The sequence below is a fragment of the Aotus nancymaae genome, unplaced genomic scaffold (genome assembly GCF_030222135.1).
Source record: "Aotus nancymaae isolate 86718 unplaced genomic scaffold, 86718_ANA_hifiasm-v0.15.2.pri h1tg000059l, whole genome shotgun sequence".
NCBI classification, from domain to species: Eukaryota; Metazoa; Chordata; class Mammalia; order Primates; family Aotidae; genus Aotus; species Aotus nancymaae.
Window position 1 is genome coordinate 55,791,307 of NW_026988473.1, and position 23,531 is coordinate 55,814,837.

The 23,531-nt window shown below is 42.4% G+C and overlaps 1 protein-coding gene and 1 non-coding gene across 4 annotated transcripts in view; one reads left to right on the forward strand and one right to left on the reverse strand.

Moving 5' to 3' along the window:
* The window catches only part of NUP98 (nucleoporin 98 and 96 precursor), a 114,711-nt gene that overhangs the window by 4,527 nt on the left and 86,653 nt on the right, over positions 1–23,531 (forward strand). For all 3 annotated transcript variants that reach the window (XM_064365245.1, XM_064365246.1, XM_012456849.3), the window contains exons 2-8: positions 9,321–9,424; positions 12,968–13,069; positions 13,176–13,352; positions 15,370–15,509; positions 17,886–17,993; positions 20,042–20,222; positions 22,934–23,097. In XM_064365245.1, the coding sequence (XP_064221315.1) occupies positions 9,349–9,424; positions 12,968–13,069; positions 13,176–13,352; positions 15,370–15,509; positions 17,886–17,993; positions 20,042–20,222; positions 22,934–23,097 (948 nt within the window). In that variant the 5' untranslated portion in view covers positions 9,321–9,348. The remainder of the gene's footprint in view (positions 1–9,320; positions 9,425–12,967; positions 13,070–13,175; positions 13,353–15,369; positions 15,510–17,885; positions 17,994–20,041; positions 20,223–22,933; positions 23,098–23,531) is intronic.
* On the reverse strand, positions 10,285–10,345 carry LOC135270293 (U7 small nuclear RNA). The gene has a single exon (XR_010338454.1). It is a non-coding gene; the product is annotated as a U7 small nuclear RNA (small nuclear RNA).

Consider the following 23,531-nt stretch of genomic DNA (forward strand, 5'->3'; position numbering starts at 1 on the left):
AGACGGAGTTTCGCTCTTGTTACCCAGGCCAATGGCGCAGTCTTGGCTCACTGCAACCTCTGCCTCCTGGGTTCAAGCAGTTCTCCTGCCTCAGCCTCCCGAGTAGCTGGGACTACAGGCGCACGCCACCATGCCCAGCTAATTTTTGTATTTTTAGTAGAGACGGGGTTTCACCTTGTTGACCAGGATGGTCTCGATCTCTTGACCTCGTGATCCACCCATCTCGGCCTTCCAAAGTGCTGGGATTATAGGCGTGAGCCACCGTGCCCAGCCTTAATTTTGTATTTTTAGTACAGACAGGGTTTCACCATGTTGGCCAGGCTGTTCTCGAACTCCTAACCTCAAACAATCCACCTGCTTTGGCCTCTCAAAAGTGCTGGGAATATTACAGGCGTGAGCCACCATGTCCAGCCGTAATTGCCGTATTGAAGAGTTTGTATTTAATTCAGTGTAACAGGAAACGCTTGCAGTTTTTTATTTAGTAAGGAAAGAAAAAAAAATTTTTTTTTGAGATGGAGTGTCACTCTGTTGCCACGCTGGAGTGCAGTGGCACGGTCTCACTGCAACCTCTGCCTCCCAGCTTTAAGTGATTCCCCTGCCTCAGCCTCCTGAGTAGCTGGGACTACAAAAAATTATTAATATAGAGGTAGCTCACGCCCGGCTGAGTGACAGAGTTTTAAACACAGATGTCTCACACCAAAGCTAATATATTCTTTTCACTCTAAAATGATTAGGGTGGCTGGACACGGTGGCTCATGTCTGTAATTCCAGCACTTTGGGAGGCCAAGGTGGACAGATCACGAGGTCAGGAGTTTGAGACTAGTCTGACCAACATGGTGAAACCCTGTCTCTACTAAAAATACAAAAATTAGCCGGGTGTGCTGGCAGGCACCTGTAATCCCAGCTACTCAGGAAGCTGAGGCAGGAGAATTGCTTGAACCCCGGAGGCAGAGGTTGCAGTGATCCCAGATTGCACCACCGCACTCCAGCTTGGGCAACAGGCGCGAAACTCCATCTCAAAAAAACAAAAAAATTAATAAAATGATTGGGGTTATGTTAAGGCGATTGGGGTTATGTTAAGGCGATGAGCCACCGCGCCCTGCCAGTAAAGTGTTTTTATATTGATAAGACTCTAAGGGTCTGCGGCAGTCTTGTGAAGCAGATTAGGCTTGAGCAGCAGTTTTTAGAAAGAAAAGGAGATACAATTTTTAGGGAGGATATGATGCTCTAACCAAGGGAGTGGCTTGATCAAAGATCTTTCCTAGGGAGGATACTGTAAAACAGAAGGTTGCAGATAGTTTTGTTGGGATGTGTTATTAGGGAACACTGGGCTGATTAATCTTTTCTTCCTGGAATTCCACCCAGCCTCCTTTCCCAGCTCTCTTTTCTCATTTAGGGCAACAGTTTTCGTTCAGTTTTAACTGTGGGTGATAATCCCTGCCTTTCCTAGTATTTTCGTGAAGATTAGATGAGAGAATGTATGAAAAAATGCCTTGTAAAGTGGGAAGTACTATACTAGTCCATTCATCTAACAAATATTTATTGTTTTTGCTCTTTGTTGACTTTGATACAAAGGAGCTTAATGAAGTGGAAAGGAAAAACTACCATTTGTGTAACTTTCTGGAGTTAGCAGAAAATTGGAAATGTCTTCAGAAGCTTGCATAGTCTTTCAGATAGTCTTAAAGTTGACATTTGCTTGGGGTTGTTTGTTTTCTTTTGACCACGTTTCAGGATGTCCACCACTTTTCTGAGTAGAAGACTAAATTTTTTCATTATACCTAGAGTTCACAAAGATCACAAAAAGTTAGATATCTAAAACAGGACATCAGTTTATAGAGCTTCAGTTTGGACAGTGTGGAAATATATGTCTGTCCATTGATTGGACTATGGTGTATATTATAGGCTACTTCTTGTATCTGAGATACTGAATTATTAGGAGATTTTTGAGCATAGAGTACAGAGTAAAATTAAGGGTAAAATTAAAGGTCTGTTTTTATAGAACATTATTTCATTTTTGTTTTTGCTTTTTAAATATACTAAAAAAACCCAGCAATGGGTATAAGTAAGTCCATTCACAAAAAGAGGAGAAAGGTTAATCTTTGTTGTAAATGTCATCTTTGCCATGGGTATGCGTTATAAATTATCCTTACTTCATAAAAGAGATTATTTCTGGTGACTAGAACTCCCATATTTGCCAGAGAAGTGTCTTTCCCTGATAGTGCTGGATCACTAGTGCCAAATATTGGTTTTGTAGGTTCCCCATGTATAGTGAATGCAAGGCCATTTCCCTTTATTGGCGGTGTTCTTTCTCTAGGAGCTCTAGGCTCTAGACTCCAGAAGCATTGGCTGCTGGAGTCAACAACAGCTTTGTCTTGGACAAATTGATTCTTGTGCCTCAATTTCACCCCTTGTAAAATAGAGAGAAAAATTCCTACCTCATTGGATTCTTGGGAGGTTTTCATGCGATAAGTCATAAACAGCATTTAGAACAGTGTGTGGGACATAGTAAGAACTCAAATATTATCTTGTATTTTTTGGAGTGGGGCTGTGGGAGGGTTGGTTGCAGCTTGGACCAGTTTAACATATTTGAAAGGATAAAGGCTTAAATGTTTGATATGCCTTTAAACTTGAACGGGTTTATTTCTGTCTCTTGGAATCCTTTTTTTTTTTAATGGATTTTACTACATTTTTGGAGTAAAATCCAAATGGATTGGAAAATACAGTTAATGCAAATAATCTGTATTATCTAGATCTTTTGTTATTGTTTGTTGAGGCAGAGTCTCACTCTGCTGCCCAGACTGGAGTGCAATTGCATGATCTCGGCTAACTGAAACCTCCACCTCCTGAGTTTTAGCGATTCTCATGCCTCAGACACTGAGTAGCTGGGATCACAGATGTGCACCACCACTATCAGCTGATTTTTGTATTTTTGGTAGAGATGGGGTTTTGCCATGTTGGCCAGGCTGGGCTCAAACTCCTGGCCTCCCAAAGTGCTGGGATTACAGGCATGAGCCCCCAAGTCCAGCCTTGTTGTTATTGTTAATAGAGGAAGTAAAATGTTACATGTTCTTTCTCTGATTATGTCAGTAGTCACAAATTGAAAACCTACAGGGACCAGGCAGTTGATATAAATGAATAATATTGGGTGGGTATTCTGGCACTTTGGAGAGGGCATGTTCTCACAGAAGAGAGGTCGAGAGAGGGCATTGCTACTAAACTGCAGCCTGTTACTGCCATGAAGTAATTACAGTCATAGTTTGCTTAATTATCAGGTTTTTCATGAGAAGCCAAAAATCTTCCCCCCCGCCCCCATAACCCTGTTTTAAATGTTACCTACTAGGCCAGGCGTAACCTGTAATCCCAGCACTTTGGGAGGCCAAGGCGGGTAGATCGCTTGAGGTCAGGAGTTTGAGATCTGGCCTCATGGTGAAACCGTATCTCTACTGAAAATACAAAAATTAGCCAGGCGTGGTGGTGCATGCCCGTAATCCCAGCTACTGAGGAGGCCCAGGCAGGAGAATCACTTGAACTCGGCGGGTAGAGGTTGCAGTGAGCCAAGATTGCATTACTGCACTCCAGCCTGGGAGACAGAACGAGACCATCTAAAAAAATAAAATAAGAGAAAATAAATGTTGCCAAGTAGTTTAAATGCATATGTGTGTCTGTGTACAATATACCATTTAGTGGACCAAACAAGAAAGTGCCTGCTTGTTGCATCCAGCCATTCTGTGATCTCTTCCTTTTTGCAATCTCTGAATTAGATGATAAATTCCATCAGGAATCTTCTTTTTCATGGCTTCCTTTTGTTGTGAAAATTAATCTAGCATAATTTAGAATTTAACTTGTAAAGCAATTTGATTACTCTGTATAGGAAATCCATGAGCTCCACACATTGGTGAGCAAGGATGTAGGAATCCATGAGCCCTACATTAGGCACCAGAATGTAGGGAGCCAGCCCTGTATCAGCCGTAGGTACCCCGAGTTTGGTGGTGACAAAGGAATGAGGAAAAGACAGATTAAGAGAAAAAGAGGAACTAGGGGGCTATCACTTGATTACTCTGGAGGCGACAGTGAAGGCCCCAAGCTCATCCACACTGTTTATTGATTACAATTACTTTGATCTGCAGGATAGGGGTGGAGTAATGGTGGGGAGAGGGTGATGGTGGAGTGAATCAGTGAGCTGGAAGTGAATCAGTGAACCGGAACTGGTGTGTCATCCTAAGGATTGATAACCGTGGTGGTTTGGGAATTTCACAAAACAAGAACATGTTTAGCTTATTATCTATGTATAGCTGATGGACCGAGGGCCTTACAAGGAGCCTACAAGTCTGGCTACATAGTGCTATGAAGGGGTTTTACGTACTTGAGCACAATGTTTATGGTAACAGAGCCAAAGTCACCCTGCACCAGAACATGAGGCATGAAGAGGCCTTCCTCTTCAGAGGCTTCCTGCGGCCTTCCGCAGTTTGTTGTTCCTTGTTTGTATGTTACTTATAACCAATTTAGGCACTCTGTAAGTCCTTTCTCCTTTGCTGTTTTCCCCAACAATTCTGTTTTAAAAACACATTCGTGGTGATTGTCATTAATTTAGAAAATGAATACATCCATGTTTCAGACCCTGTGATAGGTCCTGGGATAGTAAACAAATAATATTGCCCCTATCATGGTGAAGTTCATTGTGAATTGAGTGAGGGAGAGTGTTGGAGTTCAGAGATTGAGTTCCTTGGGACTGAGTCTGAATTGGAGATGATCTTGCACAACTTTTTATTTTTATCTTTTTGTAGAGATAGGGTCTTGCTATGTTGCCCAGGCCAGTCTCAAATTCCTGGGCTCAAATGATCCTCCCGCCTTGGCCTCCTAAAGTGCTGGAAGTACACGTGTGCTTGAGCCACTGTGCCTGGCCCTGTGTAAGTTTTATTAGGAAATGTTCTTGGGTTCACCACTTGTAGGAGAGAAGGAAAGGAGGAGAACAGGGCTGAGTTGTAATGTTGCCTTGAAGGTGTAGGCCAATCCTGTGGAGAGTATGAAGCTAGGGTCATCTTTTAGACTTACCCTGTATTGGAGCAAAGGGACCTGGCCTTTGGCCATGGATATGGGCTGTCCTAGGAAGGGAGTGTGACCTTGGGTGAGGTTACCCTCTTAAATGGAGTTTTGAAGAGAACTGACAGCTGATGGCTGTCTTTTGCAAACACTTTTCAGCAGCTGGTACAACAAATCCTTCAGTCTTAAAGGAAGGTCTGTGTACTATTCGTAGGTGTTTCACAGTGTTCAGTATTGGGACTCAGGGTCAACATAGATACGTACAAAGAGAGCATAATGTGCAGTACAAGCCCAGAGGAATAACTAATTGCTAGAGAGAATTAGAGAAGTAGAAAAGATGGCATTTGAACTGGGTTGTGAAGAATGAATTAGGAGGTTGTTTGACTAGAGCAAGAGTAGAGAGGGGGTCATTTTTCATTAAGTCAATGACAGTTACAAAGCAGAGTAAGGAAGGTGAATGGTTAATATTTGAAGAGCAAAGGGTTAAATGTGTAATGTATTTTAATTTTTTTTTTTGATACAAGGAGTGCAATGGTGCAATCTCAGCTCACCTCAACCTCCGTCTCCTGGATTCAAGCAGTTCTCCTGCCTCAGCCTCCTGAGTAGCTGGGATTACAGGCATGTGCTACCATGCCCAGCTAGTTTTGTATATTTAGTAGCAATGGGGTTTCTGCATGTTGGTCAGGCTGGTCTCGAACTCCCAACCTCAGGTGATCTGCCCATCTCAGCCTCCCAAAATGCTGGGATTGCCTCTGTGCCTGGTGAGCTATTTTAATTTCTAGCAACTGTGGTAAAAATCATGAGGCTGCTTCTATAATCTTGATTTGATTCATGTTGATAATTTTTGAGAAAACATCCCATTGTGATATGGCTTAGAGACTAAGCCGAACACTTCTTGCCAAAACTAAAAAGACAGGCTGAGTTTTAGTGAGAAGCTTTCTTCCATAAGTCTAAATTGGATTTGCTTCCTGCATTGTCCCTTGTTCTGAGGCCTGGAACAGATGAATTTCCTTGATACTTAAAATACACATTCTTGCTTGTTGCTTACTATAGTCCTAGGATTGAAGGTGTCCTTGGGAAGTTACAAGACAGGTTAAACTAGGACTCCACCAGTATCACTTCTTTGACCTTGGGGACACTTGCCAAATATCTGGTCCATTTTCTCATCTGTTAAATACAGATGTCTTCCAGAATATTGATTACTACCTAAAAAATCTGTTTGTGAAATATGTGTGTGATGCTAGGTTACTGTGTTAGGATAAGATTTTTTTTTTTTTTTTGAGATGGAGTTTCGCTCTTGTTACCCAGGCTGGAGTGCAATGGCGCAGTCTTGGCTCACCACAACCTCCACCTCCTGGGTTCAAGCAATTCTCCTGCCTCAGCCTCCCAAGTAGCTGGGACTACAGGTGTGCGCCACCATGCCCAGCTAATTTTTCTATTTTTAGTAGAGACGGGGTTTCACCATGTTGACCAGGATGGTCTTGATCTCTTGACCTCGTGATCCACCCGTCTCGGCCTCCCAAAGTGCTGGGATTATAGGCGTGAGCCACCGCACCCGGCCTAGGATAAGATTATTAAAAGTCAAAATTTGGGTGCAGTGGCTCATGCTTGTAATTTCAGAGCTTTGGGAGGCCAAGATGGGCGGATCACCAGATCAGGAGAGACCTTCCTGGCCAATATGGTGAAACCCCGTCTCTACTAAAAATATAAAAATTAGCTGGGCGTGGTGGCACTCACCTGTAGTCCCAGCTACTCGGGAGGCTGAGGCAGGAGAATCACTTGAACATGGGAGGTGAAGGTTGCAGTGAGCCGAGATTGTGCCATTGTACCCCAGCCTGGTGACAGAGCGAGTCTCCCATCTCAAAAAAAATAAAATCAAAATTTGGCTGTGCACGGTGGCTCATGCCTAGAATCCCAGCAATTTGGGAGGCCGAGGTGGCTGGGTCACTTGAGGTCACGAGTTTGAGACCAGCATGGCCAATGTGGTGAAACCCTGTCTACTAAAAAATATAAAAAAATTAGCTGGGCGTGGTAGTGCACACACATAAACCCAGCTACTCAGGAGGCTGAGGCAAGATAAATTTTTTTTTTTTTTTTTTTTTTTTTTTTTTTTTTGAGATGGAGTTTCGCTCGTTACCCAGGCTGGAGTGCAGTGGCGCGATCTCGGCTCACCGCGATCTCCGCCTCCTGGGTTCAAGCAATTCTTCTGCCTCAGCCTCCTAAGTGGCTGGGATTGTAGGTGTGCACCACCATGCCCGGCTAGTTTTTATATTCTTGATAGAGACTGGGTTTCACCATGTTGGCCAGACTGGTCTCAAACTCCTGAGCTCAGGTGATCCACCTGCCTCAGCCTCCCAAATTGCTGGGATTACAGGTGTGAGCCACTGTGCCTGGCCAAGGTGAGGTTTTTTTTTTTTGTTTTTGAGGCAGGACCTCACTCACCTTGGCTGGAGTGAAGTGGCATGATCATGGCTCAGTGCAACCTCCACCTCCTGGGCTCAAGTAATCCTCCCATGCCAGCTGACCAAGTAGCTAGGACTACAGTCGCATACCACAATGCCAGGCCAATTTTTTTAAATTTTTTTTGTAGAGACAGGGTTTCACCATGTTGCCCAGGTTAGTGTCAAACTTCTGGGCCTCAAGCAATCCGCCTGCCTCAGCCTCCCAAGCTGCTAGGAATACAGGTGTGAGCCACTGCACCTGGCCAGAGGTGAAGGATTTTCATCAAAGGTTTTCTGTAATCTTAGAAGATAGGTAAATGGGGGACCATAGAGAGTAATCATAGGACATAATCTTGAAGAGAATGTCAGGACACCAGAATCTCTGGGATTTAGAAATAGAAGGCGGGACATGCATAATTTGAAAAACATTTACTTTTACCATGTTTTATATCCCTTGAAGTTAGAGGAAGAAGAAACTTTATAATGCAAACTATGGAAAATAAAGCTTTGGCAGGGTGTGGCAGGTGGGATCACGCCTGTAATCCCAGCACTTTGGGAGGCCCAGGTGGGTGGATCACTTGAGATCAGGAGTTTAAGACCAGCCTGGCCAACATGATGAAACCCTGTCTCTACTAAAAATACAAAAATTAGCTGGGCGTGGTCTTGCATGCCTGTGATCCCAGCAACTCCGGAGGCTGAGGCAGGAGAATCACTTGAACCCGGGAGGTAGAGGTTGCAGTGAGCCAAGATGGCACTACTGTATTCCAGCCTGGGCAACAGAGTGAGACACTGTCTCAAAAGAAAAAGAAAAGAAAACCTGACAAAAATTTTAGCTTTTTAGGTGGTTGGGATAGCAGACTGTGGTCATAATATTTGATGGATATAATTCATAAGCTCCTAGGTGGATCATATAAACATCTGGCCTTGTAGACTTGAAATATTTATTTACTAAAAAGGAAAGGATGGGCGAGGTGGCTCATGCCTGTAATCCCAGCACTTTGGGAGACTGAGGTATATCACGAGGTCAAGATATCGAGACCAGCCTGGCCAACATGGTGAGACCCTGTCTCTACTAAAAATACAAAAATGAGCTGGGTGTGGTGGTGCGCGCCTGTAATTCCTGCTACTCAGGAGGCTGAGGCAGGAAAATTACTTGAATCAGGGAGGCGGAGGTTGCAGTGAGCCAGGATGTTGCCACTGCACTCCAGCCTGGTAACAGAGCAAGACTCTGTCTCAAAAAAAAAAAAAAAAAGAGACTTAGATTTTAAAAAAGATTGAAAACATTTATTTATTTATTTTGAGACGGAGTCTTGCTCTGTCACCCAGGCTGGAGAGCAATGGCGCGATCTCTGCTCACCACAACCCCTGCCTCCTGGGTTCAAGTGATTCTCCTGCCTCAGCCTCCTGAGTAGCTGGGATTACAGGCGTGAACCACCACGCCCAGCTAATTTTTTGTATTTTTAGTAGAGACGGGGTTTCACCATCTTGGCCAGACTGGTCTTGAACTCCTGACCTTGTGATCTGCCCGCTTTGGCCTCCCGAAGTGCTGGGACTATAGGTGTGAGTCACCACGCCCAGCCGAAAACATTGTTTTAAAGGGATGGTTATTGTTGGGATCTGAATTTTAACCTCATATTACAAAGTTTAATCTTACTGTTCACTCAGGAACAGTGTAGATTAAAGATCATTTTACAAGTTTTATACAGAGTTTGAGGATATTGAATGAGAGTATATACTGTAGTTTGAATAGGCCTAAGTTTGTGGAATTGATATATTTTCTAAAACGATACCTTCCATTTTGTGGTCATTAAGAGAGTGATAATGTTTTCTTCTTCCCAGCTTTCTGAAACAAAGACTCATTTTGAAGATGTTTAATAAATCATTTGGAACCCCCTTTGGGGGTGGAACAGGTGGCTTTGGAACAACTTCAACATTTGGACAGAGTAAGTTTTTAAAAATGACAAAAGAGGGGGAACCTTAATTAATCTCTTCTAAGAACAAGTCCACTCTGAGAGCTTTAGGTAGGAATTTTATTTGTACTTCCGTGTTTATAACAAAGTCGTCTTGAAAAAATAACTAGGATAAGATCTCTATAATAGTTTTTAAGAAAATAGAAATAAATTCTAAGTTTTCCTGACTCTCTGATCATCAGTAGAAGAGACTTAAAATATTTGTATTATTTTGGTTAAAAAAGTTTTTTCAGACCAGAAAATAATTATTTTAATGTTGAAGTCTAAAATGCGGTTCTTAAATAACTGCCCTGAAATTTTCTCTGTGAATATGATGTGACATTCAGATGTCACAGAAATGTTAAAATATGGAAGTCCCTAATCCCCACCAACCCTCCTGAGATCTACCTCCCTTCCTACCCAGTATCGTAGATGACGTTAGTTGCCTGTAGCAATCCTTATTCATATTTAAACTTGTTAAGAATTTTTTTTTTTTTTTTTTTTTTTTTTGAGATGGAGTTTCGCTCGTTACCCAGGCTGGAGTGCAATGGCGCGATCTCGGCTCACCGCAACCTCCGCCTCCCGGGTTCAGGCAATTCTCCTGCCTCAGCCTCCTGAGTAGCTGGGATTACAGGCACGCGCCACCATGCCCAGCTAATTTTTTTTTGTATTAGTAGAGACGAGGTTTCACCATGTTGACCAGGTTGGTCTCGATCTCTTGACCTCATGATCCACCCGCCTCGGCCTCCCAAAGTGCTGGGATTACAGGCTTGAGCCACTGCGCCGGCCTAAGAATTTTTTTTTTGAGGTTGTTTTTTTTTTACCGGAACCACCCCGCCTTCGGCAAAAAAAAATTTGTTTCTGGGGAAAAACCAGAAAGCCTGCTAGACAAATTCTAAAAGAGCTGTCACACTTTGTTAAACTTTTTATACTCATCTAAGACTAGAAAGAATGGTATAGTGCACTTTCATGTACTTATGTCTCAACTTTAACAACCAGCATTTTCCCAGTCTTGTTTTTATCTCTTTGTTTCTGGGGGAGGAGAGCATCTTAGCAGATAATTTAATGTAAATCCCAGAACCTTTTCTCTAATTGATGGAAAAAAATTTTTTTTGAGATAAGATCTTGCTCTGTTGCCCAGGCTGGAGTACATTGGCTCTATCATGGTTCACTACAGTCTGAACCTCCCAGACCCAAGCATCTCCCATAGCTCAGCCTCCTCAGTAGCTAGGACCGCAGTTGCACACCACCATGCCTGGCTTATTTTTCTCAACTCACTGTAACCTCTGCCTCCTGGGTTCAAGCAATTATCCTGCCTTAGCCTCCTGAGTAGCTGGGATTATAGGTACATGCCACCATGCCCGGCTGATTTTTATATTTTTGGTAGAGATGGGGTTTCACCATGTTGGCCAGGCTGGTCTTGAACTCCTGACCTCAAGCAATCTGCCTGCCCTGGCCTCCCAAATTGCCGGGATTACAGAGGTGAGCCACTGCTCCTGACCTCCTGGCTCATTAAAAAATTTTTTTTGGGCCGGGCGCGGTGGCTCAAGCCTGTAATCCCAGCACTTCGGGAGGCCGAGGCGGGTGGATCACGAGGTCAAGAGATCAAGACCATCCTGGTCAACATGGTGAAACCCCGTCTCTACTAATACAAAAAAAAAAAAATTAGCTGGGCACGGTGGCGCGTGCCTGTAATCCCAGCTACTCAGGAGGCTGAGGCAGGAGAATTGCCTGAACCCAGGAGGCGGAGGTTGCGGTGAGCCGAGATCGCGCCATTGCACTCCAGCCTGGGTATCAAGAGCGAAACTCCGTCTCAAAAAAAAAAAAAAAATTTTTTTTGTAGAGGTGGGATATCTCCATGTTGCTCAGGCTGGTCTCCCATCTTCTGAGCTCAAGCAGTCCTTCCGCCTAAGCCTCCCAAAGCACTGGGATTACAAGCATAAGCCACTGCACTGGGCTAAGGATTTTTTAAGAAGCATAACTAACAAACCTCTATCATACCTAATAAAATTAGAGGAAGTTTTCTTAAGTGGCTTCTGACCTCCTTTTTAGAGAATTCTGCATCTATGTCTGTGGTTTTTAAACAAAAGTGCCCATCACGGTCACATTTGGAAGTTTTATTCAAAATACATATTTTCCTTCAAAAACTGTAGACTTGGAATCTGGAGTTGAAACCTGAACATGTATATTTTGGAAAAGCTTCCCATATCATTCCGATGTGTTCCCCTAATGAAAGACCATTTATCTCAGTGAGCATGAAGTGCAACAATAGTAGAGATAATCTTAACACTTTAATTTAATTTAATTTAATTTAATTTTATTTTATTTTATTTTATTTTTTGAGATGGAGTTTCGCTCTTGTTACCCAGGCTGGAGTGCAATGGCGCGATCTCGACTCACTGCAACCTCCGCCTCCTGGGTTCAAGCAGTTCTCCTGCCTCAGCCTCCCGAGTAGCTGGAACTACAGGCGTGCGCCACCATGCCCAGCTAATTTTTGTATTTTTGGTAGAGATGGGGTTTCACCTTGTTGACCAGGATGGTCTCGATCTCTTGACCTCGTGATCCACCCATCTCGGCCTCCCAAAGTGCTGGGATTATAGGCGCGAGCCACCGCGCCCGGCTAATTTTATTTTTATCTGTAGCTCATAGTCACTAGTTAACTTGGCACCTTTTTTGGGACCAAGTCCTGCTCTGGAGTGCAGTGTCATGATCTTGGCTCACTGCAACCTTTGTCTCCCAGGTTCAAGCAATTCTCCTGCCTCAGCCTCCTGAGTAGCTGGGACTACAGGCATGTGCCACCACGCCCAGCTAATTCTTTTGTTTTTTTTAGTAGACATGGGGTTTCACCATGTTGGTCAGGCTGATCTTGAACTCCTGACCTCAAATGATTCGCCCTCCTCGGCCTCCCAAAGTGCTGGGGTTACAGGTGTGAGCTACCGTGCCTGGCCAGCACTTTTTTCTTTCTTTAACCTGTCAACATCTGTAACTTTTATCAAAAAGTCACTTTTTTTAACTTCAAGTTTTCATACTTCCCTTGGGAATAATGAATAAAATGTCTGTGGCTTTGTTTTTACTCTGTAATTAATACTCTGATGGGATTTTGAAAAAATGTTTTCAATTAGAGTAGTGGTTCAAATGCAGAATTTTAAGAAATATTGGGGCCTGGCGCAGTGGCTCACGCCTGTAATCCCAGCACTTTGGGAGGCCAAGGTGGGTGGATCACGAGGTCAAGAGATCGAGACCATCCTGGTCAACATGGTGAAACCCCATCTCTATTAAAAATACAAAAAATTAGCTGGGCATGGTGGTGCGTGCCTGTAATCCCAGCTACTCAGGAGGCTGAGGCAGGAGAATTGCCTGAACCCAGGAGGTGGAGGTTGCAGTGAGCCGAGATCGCGCCATTGCACTCCAGCCTGCGTAACAAGAGTGAAACTCTGTCTCAAAAAAAAAAGAAAAATATTAAAATGCCTTTTCATTTGGTCATCTTATATAGATTTTATTCTAAATTCTAATTTACTCTGGATCTTGCTTTTTCAGATACTGGCTTTGGTACTACTAGTGGAGGGGCATTTGGAACATCTGCATTTGGTTCTAGCAACAATACTGGAGGCCTGTTTGGAAATTCACAGACTAAACCAGGTAGGTGCTTTATTTGTAATATAACCGGTTTGTTTGTAGCTGATTTTGGAATTGACTTAGTGGCTCTGATCTACTTAACTTTTTCCCTCCTTCTCCGTCTCCTCAGGAGGATTATTTGGAACCAATTCATTTAGCCAGCCAGCTACCTCCACAAGCACTGGCTTTGGGTTTGGTACATCAACAGGAACATCAAATAGCTTGTTTGGAACTGCAAGCACAGGGACCAGTCTTTTCTCATCCCAAAACAATGCCTTTGCACAAAATAAACCAACTGGCTTTGGGAGTAAGTAGGACATCACTGGAGTTATGCATCTAACAATTTGGTTTGTTTATTGAATGTGTTTTCTTTTCTCCTTTTTTCTATGTTAATCTACCTCCTTTTCCCATCAAATGGCAAAAATATGGGAAGAGGACAACTTCAATTTGTATTGACAAGGTTAATAGGCTGTAAAGGAAGAGAGTATGTACATCTCTATAAGGATAGAAATTTGAAGCACTGTTATTTAAGGAATATGAAGAGGAAGAGCTTCCTGATGTAGAATGGCTATAACAAAATATAATGCAGTCTAAAGTACTCATTCAAAAGAAATGTGCTTCTTTGCTTTAAACTACGTATTAAGACATGTTTTAGAAAGAAATAATAGTTTGCCAGTGAGAAATCACAGTACTCTTAACCTGGTAATTAGGATGTTACTAATTCTAAATATTGGCAGATAAATTTCTATTGCTTAGTGACATTTCTGGCACCATATGTGTTACTTCTTCAGAAGTAATGTCTCTCGGCTGGGCACGGTGGCTCACCCCTGTCTCTACTAAAAATACAAAAATTAGCCTGGTGTGGTGGCGCGTGCCTGTAGTCCCAGCTACTCGAGAGGCTAAGGCAGGAGAATCGCTTGAACCCAGGAGGCGGAGGGTTTCAGTGATCCGAGATCACGCCACTGCCCTTCAGACTGGTGACAGAGCAAGACTGCTTCTCAAAAAAAAAAAAAAGTAGTGTCTCATACTTTCAGCAGTATATTCCTTAGCAACAGTTAAATTCATTTATATGTAATTTTTTTTCAAACTCAGCTTTTTGAAAAAGTAAAGTAATCCAAGGATTTGCTATTTCTTTATTGATATCTATAAAGTAATTTGACAGTGGCCACTAATTTTTCTGAAATTTTTGGCAGTGAAACTTTACATTAACCTATATTTAATTTTTTTAAGAGGACCACTTGTATGTTCTAAAGTTTTTGTTTATCTGTGGGTACATGTCATAATGTATGTAAATAAAATGTACTGTGACTGCTGTTGAAGTTTGTTGTGACAGGATGTTTTCAGAAAGACAAATTGATTCAGCATCTAGTTATAGGAGAAAAGGAGAAATGAGATAAAATTTATGATGAAGCAAAGTATTTCTTTTTTTTTTTGGAGGGGGAGATGGAGTCTTTGGCCAGGCTGGAGTGCAGTGGCACAATCTTGGCTCACTGCAACCTCCGTCTCCCAGATTCAAGCGATTTTCCTGCCTCAGCCTCCTGAGTAGCTGGGACTACAGGCGTGCACCACCATACTCGGCTAACTTTTTGTATTTTAATAGATATGGGGTTTCACCATGGCCAGAATGGTCTTGATCTCCTGACCTCGTGATCCGCCCGCCTTGGCTTCCCAAAGTGCTTGGGATTACAGACTTGAGCCACTGTGCCCAGGCACAAAGTATTTCTTTTAAGTTGTCTTCCCAGTGTGCCCTTAGGGCTTTATGGACACTTTGCTGACTAAAGGATTCAGACTTTGTTTCCCATGAAAGTTGTAAGCCTAGAAGTACGTATTTTTGTGTATGAAATTTCTATTTGAATATATTTGCTTGGGATACTTGAAAGGTAAAAAATTTGAGGATGTGAGACTGGGTGCAGTACCTTATACTTGTAATCATAGCACTTTAGGAGGCTAAGGTGGGAGGATTGCTTGAGCCCAGGAGTTTGAGACCAGCCTGAGCAACATGGCAAGACTCAGTCTCTACAAAAACTGAAAAAAAAAAAAAAAAAAAAAAAAATTAGGTTGGTGTAATGGCACATGCCTGTGGTCCTAGCTACTCAGGAGACTGAGGCAGGAATATTGCTTGAGCCTATGAGGTCAAGACTGCAGTGAGTTGTGATTGCGCCACTGCACTCCAGCCTAGGAGACAGCAAGACCCTGTCTCAAAACAAAACAAAACGTTGAGGATGTGAAAGTACTGTTGGCGCTAGTGCCATAGCTCAGTTCCAGGGCATCTTGTAGATTCTTAAATTTGTTATTGTTATCTCATTTTTCTTTCTTATTGATAGATTTTGGAACCAGTACTAGCAGTGGAGGACTCTTTGGAACTACAAATACCACCTCTAATCCTTTTGGCAGCACATCTGGCTCCCTCTTTGGGCCAAGTAGTTTTACAGCTGCTCCTACTGGGACTACTATTAAATTTAACGTATGTATTTTCTTCCAATCTTTGTGAAATGTTTTTCGCACATGTATTTTTTTTGCAGGATGAATTGTAAAATTGCTTCTCTTTCCAGCTTAGTTCGACACTTCCTGAACAGTGTGTTAAAAACAAATCTATAAATAGTTGTATAGTAGATAGGAAATCTTGAGACTATGATGTATATTTGAATTATGCTCATCCCAATCAAATTTGTATTTATAAGGCTTTATTATAATAAGCTGGTATAAGGTAGAATTTGAATTTACTATGTTAATTTTTTTTGAGACGGAGTTTCGCTCATTACCCAGGCTGGAGTGCAATGGTGCAATCTCGGCTCACCGCAACCTCTGCCTCCTGGGTTCAGGCAATTCTCCTGCCTCAGCCTCCTGAGTAGCTGGGATTACAGGTACGTGCCACCATGCCCAGCTAATTTTTTGTATTAGTAGAGACGGGGTTTCACCATGTTGACCAGGATGGTCTCGATCTCTTGACCTCGTGATCCACCCACCTCGGCCTCCCAAAGTGCTGGGATTACAGGCTTGAGCCACCGTGCCCAGCCTACTATGTTAAATTTACTGTGCTTCTGAATGGTCAGCTATTCTTTTTTTTTTTTGAGGGGGATGGAATTTCGCTCTTGTTGCCTAGGTTGGAGTACAATGGCATGATCTCAGCTTACTGCAACCTCCACCTCCTGGGTTCAAGCGATTCTCCTGCCTCAGCCTCTCTAGTAGTTGGGATTGCAGGCATGCACCACCACGCCCGGCTAATTTTGTATTTTTAGTAGAGACGGGGTTTCTCCATGTTGGTCAGGCTGGTCTCAAACTCCTGACCTCAGGTGACCTCCTCGGCCTCCCAGAGTGTTGGGATTACGGGTGTAAGCCACCACACCTGGTTGATCACCTATTCTTTATAGGAATGAAGAATAGGGGGCAGATTGTAGAAAAATAATTGAAAAGAGTAACTCATCAACATTCTGTACCAGTTGAAAAATACAGGTTTTGTTGATGAAATGACTAAATGGGGCCGTAAAGTTTTTTGTGTATGTGTTCTTTCTTTTTTTGAGAGGGGTTGGGTGGAGGGCTAGAATGGAAGATTTTGTTTACAGAAACATATGGAATACCACTTGATGTAAGTGATTGGGGGATTCTTAGGATATGCTGGAGGTGCAGTTAGCCTAGTGGAAATCTCTGGCAGAAATAAAACTTCTTGTTAAAATAAACTCCAGAGGCCGGGCGCGGTGGCTCACGCCTGTAATCCCAGCACTGGGAGGCCAAGGCGGGTGGATCACAAGGTCAAGAGATCGAGACCATCCTGGTCAACATGGTGAAACCTCGTCTCTATTAAAAATACAAAAAATTAGCTGGGCATGGTGGCGCGTGCCTGTAATCCCAGCTACTCAGGGGGCTGAGGCAGGAGAATTGCCTGAACCCCGGAGGCGGAGGTTGCGGTGAGCCGAGATCGCGCCATTGCACTCCAACCTGGGTAACAAGAGTGAAACTCTGTCTCAAAAAAAAAAATAAATAAATAAATAAACTCCAGAAAATGAAGAATTTCTCAGGTAAATTGGTAACCCTGAATTTAAAGTTAAAATATAAATGATGGTGAAGAATACTGTGTGATGTCCCTTGGAAAGTACAGTAGTTGAGAAAACTGGCAGTACAAGCAAGAATCTTTGGTTTTACTTATTGTGCCTTTTTTCTCATGAGGTTATAGGGGAAAAAACAGGTTTCCCTTTTTTTTGGAGACAGAGTCAGCTAGGCTGGAGTCCAGCGGTGCAATCTTGGCTCACTGCAACCTCCGCTTCCCAGGTTCAAGCGATTCTTCTGCCTCAGCCTCCCAAGTAGCTGGCATTACAGGCGTGTGCCACCACGCCCAACTAATTTTTGTATTTTTAGTAGAGGTGGGGTTTCACCATGTTGGCTAGGCTGGTCTTGTACTCCTGACCTTAAGTGATTTGCCCTCCTTGGCCTCCCAAAGTGCTAGGATTACAAAAATGAGCCACTGCGCCCAGCTGGTTTTCATATTTTTTTAATGCAACATTAAAGGGCAGAACAGAAAGGAGAATTTAGGTATAGAGGTTTAAATGTATATATTGAGTAAAGCTTTTCGTATACATAATATTACATGTATTTTAGCATATAGTTGGATGGTTTGAGTTATGGGATTAATTCCTGGGTTTGCAATTACTTTGTTACTAAGATTGATTTCTTCAGATAACCTTGATGTAGGGAGACATCAGAAATGCAGTATATTTAATCAAGCACCCTTGAAACTATCTCAGTATAAAAGACCTAGGGGGGCTAGTTTTACAGTTCAGTGGTTGAGAAATTGTATATGTGATAAAACTTGGACTTACATATTTGCCTTTATTTAACTTTGCAGCCTCCAACTGGTACAGATACTATGGTCAAAGCTGGAGTTAGCACTAACATAAGTACCAAGCACCAGTGTATTACTGCTATGAAAGAATATGAAAGCAAGTCACTAGAGGTCAGTAAAATACAATACAGAATGTCAGTCTAACCTTTTGATTCTGTTGGAATCAAAAGAATCCAATAGAATCTTGGATTCTTTTAATCCAAAAGATTTTAAAAATGGTTTTGATTATCTTTAGCGTAGAGTGGTTCAGTTTGGGTTTATGTAAAAAATTAACATTAACCAAATTGTTTTTAAAAATCAAGTATTATATTTGTAGCTATCTACTTTTTTAGCCAGAGATAATATTCGGGTGTATGTTAAGGTCTAGCATCCCTAATGGTCTTTTTTTTTTTTTGAGATGATCTCTTTTACCCAAGCTGGAATGCAGTGACACAATCACAGCTCACTGCAGTGTCCGCTTTCCAGGCTCCACATCCTCCTCTTCCCAAGTACCTGGGTCTACTAGCACGTGCCACCACACCCAGCTAACTTTAAAAATTTTTTTGTAGAAGTGAGGTCTCACTATGTTGCCCAGGCCAGTCTCAAACTCTTAGAGCTCAAGTGATCCTCTTCCTCGGCCTCCCAGTGTGCTGGGATAAAAGGCATGAGCCACTGATCCCAGTCTAATCATCTGTTCTCATCTAGATGTTGGTTCTAGTACACTGGGTAATGTATGTGCGTGCATATGAAGATGTTCTTAATTAAATTATGCAAAGTCGTATAGCTTAATAAAAGGTTTTTTTTTGTTTGTTTTTTTGTTTTTTGTTTTTTTTTAAGACAGTGTCTCACTCCATCACCTAGGCTGGCGTACAATGGCGCATCTTGGCTCACTACAAACTCTGCCTCCCAGGTTCCAGCAATTCTTACACATCAGCCTCCCTAGTAGCTTGGATTACAGGTGTGCGCCACCATGCCCAGCTATTTTTTTTTTTTTGAGATGGAGTCTTGATCTGTTGCCTAGGCTGGAGGGCAGTGGTGCGATCTCAGCTCACTACAACTTCCGCCTCCCGGGTAGCAATTCTCCTGCCTTAACCTCCCGAGTAGTTGGGATTATAGCCGCACGCCAACATGCTTGACTAATTTTTGTATTTTTAGTAGAGATGGGATTTCACTGTGTTGGCCAGGTTGTTCTCAAACACCTGGCCTCATGATCCACCCACTTAGGCCTCCCAAAGTTCTGGAATTACAGGCATGAGCTGCAGCGCCTAGCCACGTTATGTACTTTTTAATGGCTGTCTTTCAACATCGAGGTATTCATCCATGTTGTTACATGAAGTTAGTTTGTTCATTCTTACTGCTTATGTAGCAGGTTGTACATTTTGATAGTCATTCCTGATTGTAGTGATTGCTTCTTTTGACATACCAAACTATGCTTACTTTATTGGGCTGTGCCAGGAACATCCTGACTTTAGGCAAAATTGATAAACTTTACTCTTTTTCTAAATTTTTTGCCCCACAGAATCTGCATCTTTTAATTATTATTTTTATTTTTATATTGTAGGGCTAGGGAGATTTAGGGTTACTTTATGGCATTTTACCAAAAGAAGAGTGTATTGTTTGTAAAAGAAAATTGAGATTATGGTTGACCCTTTGGCTTGTAGTTCTACAATAATTATGGTATGGATTTTAGTGTCTATTGGAAATCTTTTCTTTTTTTTTTTTTTTTTTTTTTTTGAGACGGAGTCTCGCTCTTGTTACCCAGGCTGGAGTGCAATGGCGCGATCTCGGCTCACCGCAACCTCCACCTCCTGGGTTCAGGCAATTCTCCTGCCTCAGCCTCCTGAGTAGCTGGGATTACAGGCACGCGCCACCGTGCCCAGCTAATTTTTTTGTATTAGTAGAGACGGGGTTTCACAATGTTGACCAGGATGGTCTCGATCTCTCGACCTCGTGATCCACCCGCCTCGGCCTCCCAAAGTGCTGGGATTACAGGCTTGAGCCACCGCGCCCGGCCGGAAATCTTTTCTTTAACGATATAAGGTCATTCCTTAGTTTTCTCTTTTTTACTCATGATTCCTATGCGAACATAGAACTTGCATACAAAATTCAAGTCTTTAGTCTCCTAAGTAATTATTTTAAGCTGCATATTAAGATTAGAAATATGTTTTCCCTCCCTTCAGGAACTTCGCTTAGAGGATTATCAGGCTAACAGGAAAGGCCCACAGAACCAGGTGGGAGCAGGTACCACAACTGGCTTGTTTGGGTCTTCTCCAGCCACTTCCAGTGCAACAGGACTCTTCAGCTCCTCCACCACTAATTCAGGCTTTGCATATGGTCAGAACAAAACTGCCTTTGGAACTAGTAAGCACTTGATATCGTATTAGATTATATTGAGGAGAGACAGATAACTAAAACTAAAACATAATTGCCATTTTGGGATAAGGGCTATGGATAAAAATAATTTAGGGATACCATAGGAATAGGGAGGAGTGCCTGGATGTATGTGGGGAAAGGGAGAAATACAGTTTAAAATGAAGATGACTAAGGAGTGCTTCACATGAGAAGGTGATGTTTGAGCAGTGATGTATCTGAAGAAGATAAAGGAGCAAGTTGTACAGATTTCCTGGGGAAGAACATTCCAGCTAGTGGAAACTGAGTCTAAAAACTCTTGAGTTTTTGCCATTTGAAGAAGGGGCAAGGGAAAGTACTGGGGGATATAAGGGACATATTTTATATGACTTTGTAGACTGGTATCAAGAATTGAATTTTTATTTGATTTGGGAAGTCCTGAGAGTTGTTTTGAAAGACAAGTCATGTGATTGTGAGTGAAAGATGATTCTGAAGTCTATATTAAGAGTAGATTGTAAGAGTAGAAACAAATTACTTAAAAGCTATTGCTCCATCAACATGAGAAGTGTTAGTGGCTTGGACAAGGATGGAAAAGAGGCCAAGCGTGGTGGCTCTCGCCTCTAATCCCAGCACTTTGGGAGGCCGAGGCAGGGGGGTCACTTGAGGTCAGGAGTTCAAGACCAGCTTGGCCAACATGGTAAAACCCAGTGTCTACTAAAAATAAAAAAATTAGCCAGGTGTAATGGTAAGCACCTGTAATCCCAGCTACTTGGGAAGCTAAGGCAGGAGAATCAGTTGAACCTGGGAGGTGGAGGTTGCAGTGGTCCAAGATTACACCATTGCATTCCAGCCTGGGTGACAGAGTGAGACTCCATTTCAAAAAAAGAAAAAGAAAAGAAAAAAGATGAGTTTCTGAACCCAGTTTGATTATATAAGTGATGGGATTTGCTGATGGATTGATTTAATGTGGGATGTGAGAGAGGAATTCAAGATGATGACTGATTTACTTTACAAAAATACTACTTTTGCAAAAGTAATACACATATATGGTACAAAGTTCATAAAATACGAAAAACTAACCAGAGGTTATATACTTTCCTTAAACCCTACCAGTTTGCCTCTGTAGAGAAAAGCAAAAATTACAGCTTTTCATAGCCTTCTAAAGAGACGTACATACACACACAAAAATACATATTTAAGTAATGTTTGGCCTTTGTTTTGTTTGTTTGTTTGTTTTGAGGCAGCGTCTTAGAGTCTTACTCCTGTTCCCAAGACTGGAATGCAGTGGTGCGATCACGGCTCACTGCATCTCTGACTTCCTGGGCTCAGGTGATTCTTCTACCGCAACCACCCTACAGGCACCCGCCACCATGCCTCGCTAATTTTTTTTTTTTTTTTTTTTTTTTTTTAGACAGAGTCTCGCTCTGTTGCCCAGGCTGGAGTGCAGTTCAACTTCCACCTCCTGGGTTCAAGCGATTCTCCTGCCCCAGCCTCCCAAGGAGCTGGGATTACAGGTGCCCCCCACCATCCCTGGCTGATTTTTTGTACTTTTAGTAGAGTAGGGATTTCACCATGTTGGCCAAGCTGGTCTCAAACTCATGACCTCTTGTGATCCGCCCACCTTGGCCTCCCAGAGTGCTAGGATTATAGGTGTGAGCCACTGCACCCAGCATCGGCTGAGTTTTGTATTTTTAGTAGAGACAGAGTTTTGCCATGTTGGCTAGGCTGATCTTGAACTCCTGGCCTCAAGCAGTCTGCCTGCTTCGGCCTCCCAAAGTACTGAGATTGCAGGTTTGAACCACCATGTCCAGCCTAATGATTGCTTTTCAATCTTGGTATTCCATGATTTGATTTAGCATGCATTCTTTTTTTTTTCCTTAATATTTATTTATTTTTGAGACAGCGCCCCACTCTCTTGAATAGGCTGGAGTGCAGTGGAGCCATCGCAGCTTACTGCAGCCTTAAACGCTTGGGCCCGCGTGATATTTCCGCCATTCTGCCTGGCTTATGTTTCATAGTTTTGTTTTGTTTGTTTGGTGGGGGTTGGAGGACACTGTCTAGCTCTGTCACCCACGCTTTCGTGCAGTGGCTTGATCACAGCTCCCCACAGCCTCAAACTCCCACGGTCAAGCCATACTCCCATCTCAGCCTCCCAAGTAGCTAAGACTGTAGGCACAGGCCATTATGCCTGGCTAATTTTTAAAACTTTTTTGTTGAGTTAGGGTCCCACTGTATTGTCCAGGCTGTCAGGAATTCCTGGCCTCAAGTGATCCTCCTGCCTTGGTCTCTCAAAATGTTACTACAGATGTGAGCCACTGTGCCTGGTCCATATTCTTTATTGAATATTACATATCAGACTCTGGGCTGGATATATTCATATAAAGAAGAAACTTTTGTTCTCAATAACTTAGAATAGCAAGGTTAAAATACACATGCTGACTTTTAATATAGTATTTATATAATCTTTAGTATATTCCCAGTAAACTAGAAGGAAGCTGTGAGCTTATAAGGGAAGATCATTTAGCCTCGTTAGGCTTCTTGGGGTTATTACAGAAACTAAAGTTTAAATCTAGTTAGACGAAGGATGGAAAATGAAAAGGTTATCGAGAAGTGAATGAAAGATAGTAGATAACATAAGACTATTGCAATAACTGGATGATGTGAGCTTTTGTATTTTAGAGTGTTTAGATTTTTTTAATTATTACTTATTTTTTTCCTAAAAGGTACAACTGGATTTGGAACAAATCCAGGTGGTCTCTTTGGCCAGCAGAATCAGCAGACTACCAGTCTCTTCAGCAAACCATTTGGCCAGGCCACTACCACCCAGAACACTGGCTTTTCCTTTGGTAATACCAGCACCCTAGGACAGCCAAGCACCAACACCATGGTAAGAACACAGACCCTTATTTACCTCCTGGTCTTATTTGTAAAGTTAAGTAATGAGGCTTCTAATCATGTCAAACTGCCAAATTCTCCCTCTACTGCAGGTCTTAAGAGTTGAGGGTACTTAATGAAGGGAAGAGAACAAAGTCTTAGTATAATTAAGACCTAGATTCTAGCCTAGGCTCTACTCTACTCGTTGAGATGCTGTTGAGGCCTAGGAACTACCTAGTGGGCTGAACTTGGCCCTCTTGAAGCTCTACCTTGGAAAATTGACTGCAGCCATTCTGTAGGGTGTAGAAGAAAATACTCATTACTGGCTGTATTTTAGAATATAGCTAACAATGGGAAATAAGGGAACTTTCAGCTAATTCTGTTATGTAGAGTCATACAAAGAAATCTTGTTTTTGTTTTTTTCAAAGGTAGACCTAAAACTTAGAG